The sequence below is a fragment of the Mus pahari genome, chromosome 18 (assembly GCF_900095145.1).
Source record: "Mus pahari chromosome 18, PAHARI_EIJ_v1.1, whole genome shotgun sequence".
Classification (NCBI taxonomy): domain Eukaryota; kingdom Metazoa; phylum Chordata; class Mammalia; order Rodentia; family Muridae; genus Mus; species Mus pahari.
Genome location: NC_034607.1, coordinates 44876730 through 44888909, shown reverse-complemented (window position 1 = coordinate 44888909; position 12180 = coordinate 44876730). Strand labels below are relative to the sequence as shown.

Here is a 12180-nt window from a genome sequence, read left to right as displayed (position 1 = left end):
TTCTTTTATAGACTATTTGTAACAGCAGAAAGCTATGGAATATTGATGCAGGGCTGTTTTTCTTCAGTTTCCAGAGTGTGGATTCTTTGGCATGTATGATAAAATTCTTCTCTTTCGCCACGACATGAACTCAGAAAACATTTTGCAGCTGATTACCTCGGCAGATGAAATACATGAAGGGGACCTGGTAGAAGTTGTCCTGTCAGGTAAGCAGATGGCCGCTTCCCCCTTTCTCTTCTCCCACAGAGTGGCCCGCTGCACTTGGCCGTGGCACTGGGTAGTGGCTTGCTTCTGTAACATGGAGTCATGGTTTCTGCATGCTTTTCACTTTCAGGAAGGTTATAGCACTTTGAGAAAGTAGAAAAACAAACTAAATTACTTATGTGTTTTGAAGCTTAAGGGATCTCCAGTTAAACTGAAAAGAAGTTCTTTTTCTACGGGTTAAAAACATAAAGTAAGATAATGGTTATTTCCTTTCCCATTTCTGTTAAAAGCATGGAAAAGAAAACTAAGGTTCTAAAAAGAGAATCTAGATAAACAGAGAAATATTAAAGACCTGGAAGAGAAAGTGTCAGTGCTGGTTACTTGTGTGATTTTAAAAAATGCCTCTTCCCTTCCTGTTCCCAGTAGACATTTCCCATTTTCATTCCTGCCTTGCCCCTCTTGTGCCCTAACTCCCACCATTTCCACTTACCCAACGTCAAGTGGGCAGGATGGTCAGTAAGTAGTGTGAGGGGCAGAGGAATGCCATAGGCAAGATAAGAATGCTGGTAAGAGAGAGGAAGCGGGGGCTGGAGAGATGGCTCAGCAGGTAAGAGCACTGACTGCTCTTCCGAAGGTCCTGAGTTCAAAGCCCAGCAACCACATGGTGGCTCATAATCATCTGTAACGAGATCTGGCACCCTCTTCTGGGGTGTCTGAAGACAGCTACAGTGTACTTACATATAATAAATAAATAAGTCTTTAAAAAAAATAAAAAAATAAAAGAGAGAGAGGAAGCAAGCGGTCACAGACACCCACAGCCTGACCACTTTGCCCTCCCGTAATCATCTTTTAGCCTATTGAGATCCTCTCTGGCCATCGTGTCTCCTTACTGGTCCTAACAACTCTCATCTGTGTTTCTGATTCTTACATCTCCCTGGCCCCCTGCATTGATCATTCTACACCACAGCCTCTCCCCCCCCCCCCCACCAGTCTTCCCCTTCACTCACAGGAGATTTATTGCTGGTCTCCTCTAAGGTCATGATCTCAAGCATTCATTCTTTCTTGCCTGTGATCCTGTCATCAAACCGCAGGAACAGCACTAGTGACTTTCAGGTGAAGTGAGAGAGTAGGGTTTGATCTACTGCTTCATTGCTCATGGAGAAAAGCGGAGTCCTGGTCACCTGTGGACTCAATGTCCATTTTTACAGAAACACCGTGACAATGAGTTCCATAGTGCTATACCTAAGCAGTTTTTAATGGGCTAAGGAAGATGTAATAAATAGCTATTTGCCATCTTGTTATGAGACAATGCTTTTAGAATACCTAGCCTACAGATTTCCAACTTGGCTTATTTGGAACATAACTCATTTAAAGCTGCTGGACTTCTAAAAGAGCTGTTTTTAAAAACCACAGTACTGGACCAGAAGGATGGCTCAGCAGATAAAGGCTTTGATCTCTGGGACACACGTGGTAGGAGTAAAGAACTCATGCCTACTGGGTCTCCTCTTACCTCCACGCATGCCAGGACACTTGCTCCTCCCTTAACACGTGACACACAATAATTTATTTTTTTAAGTAAACATTTTAAATCAGAGTTTTAAATGCTAAAATTAATTTATTTTGTGGTCATATAAAACTTTCAGAGAAGTTACCTTGTATTTTCATATATAATGGATATAGTGACCATTCCTAACTAATTTGCAATTATTAAATATACTTGAATACTTTTGTTTTTATTTTTATTTCTTTTAAAGCTTTAGCCACAGTAGAAGACTTCCAGATCCGCCCTCATGCTCTCTATGTGCATTCTTACAAAGCACCTACTTTTTGTGATTACTGTGGTGAAATGCTCTGGGGACTGGTACGCCAAGGATTAAAATGTGAAGGTTAGTGCTTTTCAATTTGTGTATTAATTTGAAAAAGGATTTTACATTTGCATTTTTGAATTGTCAGTGAAAGACAGAAATTCATAGTTGGTGTCTAGGTAGTAAGGCTTTAGAACTGCGGAGAGGAGGACTCTCGCCTTTCCTTTGCCTCCACCTACTGGTTCTTTTGCATAGGCAACTTGATCCACTGCTCTGGAGACTCCTTTCTCTGTGAAAAGTGCTCTACCCATTTCATAAATGGTTAAATAAGGTAACGTGAATAAAATATCTGACACAAAACAGTGGCTTAGTAACTGTTAGCCACTTATTATTATAGAGTTTTAATATATTTTTAGCTTCTTCCATACAGTGGTAAATTTGGCAAGTTGTAAGTTAGAATTGCTAGGGCATAGCAATTCATGAGACATTAAGTCTGATTAAGAAACAGTGGAGGGCCAATTAACTTGTTTTGTAAAGTACCAGCAAGGAAATACTTTATTAAGGCTTTGCAGGCTGTGGTTTCTATCGTGTCTAACTCTGCTGTTGGAGTATAGAACTAACTGTAGGAACCAGAGAGGTGGCTCATCAGCTGAGAACACTGGCAGTTCTTTTAGAGGATCTGGGTTCAAAATCCAGTTCCACATGGTACCTTGCTGTATGTAACTCTTAATCCCTGAGGATCTCATGCCTAAGGGCACCAGGCATGTATGTGCTACATATACATACATGAAGACAAAACATTCATATATAGAAAAATTTTAAAAAATGTTAAAAACTCAACAATTAACCATAGATAATATGTAAATAAACAGTAGACTGTGTTGCAATAAAACATATTTATAAAGTAAGGGAGATGTCTTAGTTGGTAAAGTGCTTGCCACACAAGCACGAGGACTAGAATTCAGTCCCCAGGACCCTTGTAAAAAGCTGGGTGTGGTGACGTGTATTGGACGTTAGGAGACAAGGGAATCCCTAGGGTTTTCTTATAGTTCCAGGCCCCAAGAGAGATCCTGCCCCCAAAACAAGGTGGATGTCTCCTAAGTAATGAGAGCTGAGGTTCATCTCAAGTCTCCATACTCAGGTACAGATACATGCACACATGTGACACACATACAACTTTATGATATAATTATGTGTAGTATAATTACATAATACTAATACTCTATATTGTTATTTATTATCATTTTATATTTACGAACACCAAAATTTGAGTTCCATATAATTTTCTCATCATTGAAGAACGTCTGTTTCACACAGGTCACAGTTTGCCACTGGACAGTGCATGAAGCCAGTAGTAGCTCTTAAACTTTTGCCAAGTGTCATAAAGCATGCTTTGCTGGATTCAACCTCCGCAGTTCTGAGGCTGTAGATTTAGGGACGATTCTAGTAGTTTATGTTTCCAATAAATTTCCAGGTTGTTATGTTAGCTATCATAAGTCAAGATTCACTAGTTAAATTAACTTTTCTAAATAAACTTTTCTACATACTTTTCCTAGTCTTGAATTTGTTATGTTCCACATCATCTGTTACCTTAGTTATTAATTAAGGTTGGTATTGTTGCTGGTGAAAATAAAGAAGTACTGGGTTTTATGTGTCCTATTTCAAATAGTTATATTCAAATTTTTTTATATTTTACTCTTAAAATATATTTAGGCTGTGGATTAAATTATCATAAACGATGTGCCTTCAAGATTCCAAATAACTGCAGTGGAGTAAGAAAGAGACGTCTGTCAAATGTATCTCTGCCAGGACCTGGCCTCTCAGTTCCAAGACCCCTGCAGCCTGAGTGTGTGCCCCTTCTCAGTGAAGACGTATGTATTCTCAGGTCGTAGAAGACATTTTACTAGTTATTCCTAGTGATTTTACAAGGTATATGACATCCTAGAACAGGTAATACCGGAGTACAGTAATGTTCCTACACTTAAGGCACATTAAATATAATAATGATGACAAGGCTTACCAATAGCAGTAGATTATATTGTGTGTCCCTTGGGGTTGCATTATTCTATAGATCACTGTGTGAGCCTCCTTTCACTATCCTGGCACCCAGCATCCATATTTCACCTAATCTTACATGTAATGAATCATAAGGCCAGGTTTCCTAATACACAACTCCAATTATGTTTCTCTTCAGTAGATAACTATGTTAGGGGTCTCCAGAGGAGCAAAACCTATTCTGTCTCTCTGTCTCTGTCTCTGTCTCTGTCTCTGTCTCTGTCTCTCTCTCTCTCTCTCTCTCTCTCTCTCTNTNTGTGTGTGTGTGTGTGTGTGTGTGTGTGTGTGTGTGTGTGTTTTAATGACAGAATTTATTATATCAGCTTATATGAGCAGATTCTCAGAAGTTCCAAAAAGATCATCTATAGACTGCAAAGCAGGAAAACCTAATAGCTACTTAGAACCTAGAAGCCTCCGAGTGTGAGGGACTGCTGACTGGAAGTGCACTGGAGAGCTGCTGGTACCAGTCTGTCTTCAACGGCCGATGCATGTGGAGTCTGATGTGCACAGTGATGGCGGAGGAAGCAGCTCTCCACTGAAAATTAGCACAGTATACAAAATGGGCAGCTTTCTGTTCTCATTGCATCACTACCCGCAGCCTGCTCAGTGGTGTCACCCACGGTCACAGCATGTCTTTCCCTCTCAGGAGTTTCTCATCATTGAAGGTCTGTTGCACACAAGCACAGTTTGCCACTGGAAAGTGTGTGAAGGCAGTGGTGGCTCTTAAACTTTGCCAAGTTGCTTTGCTCTGCTCCACCTACAGAGTTCTGAGTGAGGTAGCACTTACCTAGCCCTACAGCGCGGCCTAGGTTTGTGAATGCCATCACACTTTTGAAACTGTGTTTGTGAGTCTAACATTCTGCCAAGTGTTTGTGTACTAGATTATAGAAAACGAGGAATAAATTTCAAAAAATAAATAAATAAACAAGTAGATAAATAAGAGCCAAGATGTAAAGCTCTACTGAGGAAGGAGTTAAGCTTGAAAACAGGCATATTGGGAGCAAACCCTTAAATGTAACTGAGGCTGCCTTTGTCTGCGTGTATAAGGCTACTTCCATCACGGTCATAAAAGACCATAAAGAGGTTTATGAACATAGAGAAATTCTCGCTGTAAAATTCAGTCTGACTCACTTTGCTTAGCACAGTACTTGGAACTTTGTTGATATAAATGAATGAATGAGTGAATGAATGAATGAATGAGTGTGCTGGTTCTCAAGATGTGAGGTACATCACTAGATCTGTTATCTACATGACTCTAGAGACAGAGTGGTTAAATGGCTTTCCAGAGTTACAGGGCAGATTAATAAGAAACACTAGATTAAATTCAGATCTTACTATTTTTAAATTAGTTACTTTTCCCCTAGTGTATTGTTTTTTCCAAGGATAAATACAGTAGATTCATGTGCTTAGGAGTACTTGAAATGGCTTATATCTGTAAATTGTAATCTTGCCATCTGTTGGTTTTAAACCACTTTTATGTATCACTGCTATCAGGACCTGTACACTAGTACAGTGCAAAGCTTTGGACTATCGTCCATTCAATAAAATCTTTACAAATTGAGATAGCCAAGTAAAAATTTATGTAATCCTCTTCTAAAAATTCTCCTGTTTGTACACCACTTAGCCACTGAAAGAGATTTTTGAAGTAGAAAAAGAAAGACAGTCCCAGTACTCAAGCAAGGATCATGAGTTCTAGGCCAGTGAGACCCTGCTTGACAACAGCCAGCACCCAAGAGAGAATAGAAAAGGAATGTGTGTGTAGAGGCTGAGAAGGAGAAGCTGTGTATAGACATAGGGAAGGCCTTGGGAGGAGATTGGTAGTAGAGCATTGGTGTGTCTTACACACTGAACCACAGAGGGAACCTATCAGGGAATAAGACGTATATATTGCTTTAAGAGCCCCACGAATGATACTCTGGTGGCAGCTACCCACAGTTGCTTGGTACTGACTTGGGAAAGGCAGAAAGGCAGAGAAAAGGGGAAGTACGGCCATCCTGTAGTATTCGCAGGGTATTGGTTCTAGAACCTTCAGCAGATAGTGAAATCCATTACTGTCCAACTCCTTTATAGAATTTGGCAGGATATTTGGATGTAACCTACATACAATCTCTTGAATATTTTAAATCATCACTAGATTATTTATGATCTTAATACACTGAAAAATAAAATTATTGTTCTGAGTATAAGGGTGATCTGGCTATAACATTTGTCACCCTGCTGATCACCAATGTTGATCTAGCTGATCTGGCTTATGAGCAAGTATGTATTCCTTCTTCCTCCCCGCATATGTATCCTGCGTGAAGTTTCTCCAATACAAGACCAACCTCTGTTGGTGGAGAGTAAGAAGAGCAGTTAGAAGGTAAAGCAACCCTGAAGCTGAGCCAAGGGTAGTGAAGGGGCTCTCAGGCCTGTGTTAGTCATCAGAGGCACACTATCAACCCAGTATTCTTAGGGAAAATGAGGACATGGATGTGTGGGTGGGTAGATGTATGGATAGATAGATAGATAGATAGATAGATAGATAGATAGATAGATAGATAGATAGATAGATAGATAGATGCCTAGATATAAAGCCTCACTGAATAAGGAAATAAGCTTCGAAACAGGTATGTTGGGAGCAGAACCTATTAACATAACTCTGAGATTGCCTTCATCTGTGTGTACAAAGCTGTTTCTATCATGATCATAAAAGACAGTGTAAAGAGGTAAAAGAACAGGATTTTTATTGAATTTGGTTAGAATGAAAGCAGTAAGATTTAAGGTTCCACAGCTTAGTACTGAAGGTGGAATGGTTGAGTGTTCCTCTCAGTGTATTTCTGAGGGACCATAACAGGACAAAAGGAAAGCATCAGGGTCTGCGCCGGTGCACAACAGTATCTCAGAGGTTCTCCAGTGTTGATTAAATGTGCAGAGTTGATGGTTTTCTAATTCTTTTATTTCCTTTCGAAAGAGAGAGAGAGTGTGTGTGTGTGTGTGTGTGTGTGTGTGTGTGTGTGTGATCTGATTGGCAATGATTTTACAAAGTTTTGTGAGGAATTAATTAGCTTACAACTAAACTAATTGGAAATAAGTTACTTTTGGAAATTTTCTGGCTACACATTAATACGGAAAAACAATTAAGCCAATGCTAATTTGCAAATAGAGGACTTTAAAACAAGGCCAGAATTTTCACTCAGTTCTTGTTGTGTGATGTCAGTGGTCCCATTTTAACCAAATTCTCTGGCTAAATCTACTGACCTCCTCCTCCCCCTCCCTTCTGCTGCTCAGTAAGCCTGCCATACCTCTCCTGCCAGGCAGTCACTGTGACTGAGGGGTCATTACTGAGTGATGTGGGTCAGGACACATTGAGGTAAGGAAAAAATGATAATCTCAGGGATCCGATGCAGAAAATCTAACCACTCATTTTAATCTGAGTCCACTTTCATATTTAGATGGGGATAGAATTTAAATAACTCTGTGACTGCTACTGCCACAGACTGACAATTGTACCTGGCACACATGATCTGTACTATGTCCCTAATGCCCTGATGCCAGCAGGACATGAACAAAGGTACTACTGGCCACTGGCAAATAAAAACCTTCCTTACAGGGGTGTCCTCTGTATTGGATAACTAATAGCTAAATCAGTTCTACTGTGCCTTGTATAATTTGAACTTGAGACAGACCAAATATAGTAGATGGAGGAGAAGGAAGCGCAGAGTAGACTGACACACTGAGAATAAATCCAGGGTGCCGCCTCTGACGGTGAAGACAAGGACTGGAGTGTAATCCTCTCAGTCATCTGGGGACATGTCCAAACTTTGTGTCTCAAAATGTGATTATGTTTAGATCGTCTTCCAGATATATAATAGAGCACTTAGCATAAGTCTCTGCACTTTCTCTCTACACATCTTGTAGGCAGTACACATTTTGAAGGCTCTGTGGATAGATTGCTGTCCTTATCCTTCCACTGGGAGTCCTACCTGGCCACAGGAAGTGGCCACTTCAGGATCCATATGCCCAACTGCTAGGAATCTCAGATAGAGTCACCCCCATAGACCCTCTGGACCTCTTCCCATCTCTGGTCTCTGGCACATCCTAGAGATTGCCTCAATCACAATGATATTTTCTAGTTCCATCATTTGCCTGTGGAATTCATGATGTCCTTGTTTTTAATAGCTGAGTGGTATTCTGTCGTGTACCACTATCTTAACTTTGTGCTTCTTTTTCAAAGGTGCTAAAAACTGAAATCTGCTGGTAGTTTTTCTGCTCTCTGAAATGACTCTCCTTTCTTCATACTTGTGTTAAGAATTACTTAAATTCTTCAAAAGTCTATACTTCCCTCACATAAATGTTGGTAAATTAAGTCCAAAGGAAGCTGCTGAGGCCCATAGTTTAAATGTTGACTTTAGCATTCCAGATAAAGAACTTGTGCTTAAATTTTGCTCCCAATACTTTGTTTTTAAGATTAGCCTATACTGACAGAAATTACTTGTTCTAGTCACATACTCACCAAGAGCCCAGTAAGAGAATCCCGTCCTGGAGTGGTCGTCCAATCTGGATGGAAAAGATGGTAATGTGCAGGGTCAAAGTCCCACACACATTTGCTGTCCACTCTTACGGCCGCCCGACCATATGCCAGTACTGCAAGCGCCTGCTGAAAGGCCTCTTCCGCCAAGGAATGCAGTGTAAAGGTAGGATTGCCTACATTGCTGCTACAATTCATCGGTATTCTAAATAAAAATACAAGTTTAAAGTATCTAAGTTTCAGTATCATTTACTATAAAAATTGTTCTTGTAGTTAGCTTAAAAAAGAAAGGGGGAAAAATACACACACACACACATTCCAAACTTTACCTCCAGTGTTCTATACTTCTAAAAAGAAATAATCAGAACTATATAAGAAATCATGGTACTATTTTTCATTTAAGTATAAGAGAATATATTGGTAAGTAGAAAATCTATGCATATTAGATTATGCATGGAGGAGGAGGAGGAGGAGGAGGAGGAGACATATCGTACAAATGGCATTCACTGCACAGACGAAGCTTACCCCTGGTTAGGTTAAGTGACAGAAAGGTTGGAAAACTATTAAGTGCCATCGGAAGTTGAAACCAAACTGTTGCCTAAGACTTGAGTTCTTAGAGCAAGACACTGTTCTTGAGTGACTTAAAGGAAGTATAATCATATTTGATTTTACCTGTTTAAATTATAAGCTGAATATTTATATTTTAGATTGCAAATTCAATTGCCATAAACGCTGCGCATCCAAAGTACCGAGAGACTGCCTTGGCGAGGTTACTTTCAATGGAGGTAAAATTATTTCTTTTTTTTTTTTTTAACTTTTATAAAAGATCAACTCTGGTAAGGTTGTTTGCACATTTTATTTACTGGCTTTGTTTGAGATTGTCTTCTGACTTAATAACTAAGCAGAACACAAGGATCAGCGACACAACACATGAGCAGCTAATGCCTTCCATCTTTCTTTTAACCATCTTGCTACTTTGGCCTCCAGGACTCAGTGGTGTTGCATAATTGATTTCCAGATCACTTTTAAAGTTTGGCCGTCATCTTTATTCATTCTCTATTTATTGACTTTTAAATGTAAGACCAACCCTCTGAGGTGTTTCTGATAAGTGTCTAAGGTACAAATCCATTAAATAATTTGCATGAGAATTAGGGCCAAGAAGTGACAGAGCTAGAATTTGAATCCATGTCTCACTCTTTAGTCTGTCTTTTTCTCTCAAATAATCTATCACTCTCCCTAAAGATATTAAAAATAAGTAATTACTTGGTTTTGGAAGGAAGGAGTAAACAGCATATGCTGTAAGTGTCCAACATACTTTTCCTTTACATTTTACATGACTGATAAAAGTAAATGTAAGGAGTTTTTTTAGGAAGAGGATAATGATTGAAAATTGAACTCCTTGAGAGTTTAATTAACATTTTCTGTATATTTTCTCATGGTTGTAAGTTGTCTTGGGTCTGCTTAGACTACCTTTCAATAAATGGATATGAAATACTGTGTATTCATTTTAATGTACAATTTTCTGGTTACTCATGAGTTTGGATATCTTTCAAATGTTTGCTGGTTATTTATGTACCCACTCCCCACACACACACACTACGTTGCTTCTTCACATGCTTTACTTTTGTTATAATTTGACATACTAAGCCTTTCTTCATTTATAGAGGTCATAGTAACTTGGTGGTATATTCTTAGCAGCTTGGCTGAGATATAGTTTGCTTGTTTTATAATTTACCCACTTATATTCACAAAGTTATGTGGCCATTACTCTATCTAATGTTAGGGATTTTCATTTTCCCAAAAATTATATACTTCATATTCCCACCCTATTTTCACTTTAATAGCCTCTGGCAACCAGTAGACAACTTTCTATTTTTATGTCTGTCTATTTTAGACATTGAACATAAATACAGTTATACAATCAATATGGAGGCTGGTGGCTGTCTCCTTTTAATTAGCACAGTATTTTCAAGGTTCATACATATTGTAGCCTTTGTCAGTATTTAGTTATGGACAAATGATATGGCTCTCAGAGAAGTAAGTGCATTTTATTGCAGTCACCAGTTAGTAGATTTTTGTGATGTACCTGCCTTTGGGGTTCTTAGGGATAATATTGCTATGCACATTTTAGTATTACTTCTCTGTGGACATATGGTTTCATTTTATTCAGATATCTGGTATGTAGGAGGTTGGCCGACTTGATAACTCTGTATTGACTATTTTGAAGACCTGCCCGACTTCCAAAGCCACTGCACGGGTTTACAGCCCATCAGTATTAAAGTAAATGTTTTGTCTTTTATTATTGAACTGTGGAATTTCTACAAATATTCTGAATTCAACTCCCTTATCTAATGTTTTTTACATATACTTTCTCAGTGGTAGAGCACTTGCCTAGAATTTGCAAGGCCCTGGATTTGATCCCCAGCACATACAAAAAAGTAAGGAAAAAAATAAAGACTCCCTCATCTTGAATCTCAAGGATATTTTTCTCAAGTTTTAAAACTTTTTTCTATTTAATTTTAAGACTAGATCTGCTTAGATGCATTAATATTCTATTACTGCTGAGCTGCAATTCTTTCCAAACCTTCCTAGAGCCGTGCAGTGTGGGAACTGATGCTGACATGCCGATGGATATTGACAGTAGTGATGTGAACAGTGACGGCAGTCGGGGCTTGGATGACTCAGAAGAGCCATCCCCTCCCGAAGACAAGATGTTCTTCCTTGACCCAACTGATCTCGACGTGGAGCGAGATGAGGAGACTGTTAAGACAATCAGGTAATGCATTACGCTGCTAACAAAGGCCAAGGCAGGTCAGGAGCTCCATTTAGGAAAGGTGACCTTTCTTTAAATGTAATTTTAAATTAATTTAAAATCTAATTAAATCATGGTTAATTATTGCATGCATCACAGTATTTCTGAAATAAATTCTATTACCTTTGCTATCAACTCAAGGTAGAAAGCAAGAGAATCTTTACTTTCTTAAAAAGAAAAGAACTTTGTTTAAATAAAGTCTGGATAAAATATCTCACTGTAGAGCAACTACTAAAGGTGTCCCTATGAATTAATTGAAGCAGCCTGTTTGTTTACACATACAGGTAATCAGGTGGTAACCCAGCAGTGAAGAATACATCCCTGAGATGCCGGCATACACATACACCTGCACATTTTCTCCAACTCTTTATAACCTGATTTTATTTATTATACTGTTTAATTTTCTTAATACCTATAAGTAATTTCCCTTAACAGTATTTTTCTCTAATATGATCGACTGATTTTGAAATTTGAGCCATGTGAAGTTGAGTAAACATGTTTTGCCTTATGAATTTATTTTTCTGCCTAGGGCAAGAAAATTCCTCAACAGCAAACCCACATGACCTTGCAGGCTCCAAATCATCTGGCTGGAAGATTCCTTCTGCTCTATCCATCATCCCCCCATCCCCTCCCCATCCTCTCTTGTGTGGCCATGTCCTTCCAGAAGGGTCATGACAAACATGATTAGTAACAGTATTATAGTAGTTTGATAAGTTTACTATGTATCAGTATAACAAAGCTAATTTCTTTTTAAGTCATTGTCTTCTTACAACACTTTGAAAAATATTAACTCAGTT

The 12180-nt window shown here is 38.8% G+C and overlaps 1 protein-coding gene across 2 annotated transcripts in view; it reads left to right on the top strand.

Annotated features, from left to right (window-relative positions):
• Positions 1-12180, top strand: part of Prkd3 (protein kinase D3) — a 72352-nt gene that overhangs the window by 34992 nt on the left and 25180 nt on the right. For both annotated transcript variants that reach the window (XM_021217613.1, XM_021217612.2), the window contains exons 3-8: positions 68-206; positions 1959-2090; positions 3723-3880; positions 8545-8737; positions 9279-9356; positions 11164-11347. In XM_021217613.1, the coding sequence (XP_021073272.1) occupies positions 68-206; positions 1959-2090; positions 3723-3880; positions 8545-8737; positions 9279-9356; positions 11164-11347 (884 nt within the window). The remainder of the gene's footprint in view (positions 1-67; positions 207-1958; positions 2091-3722; positions 3881-8544; positions 8738-9278; positions 9357-11163; positions 11348-12180) is intronic.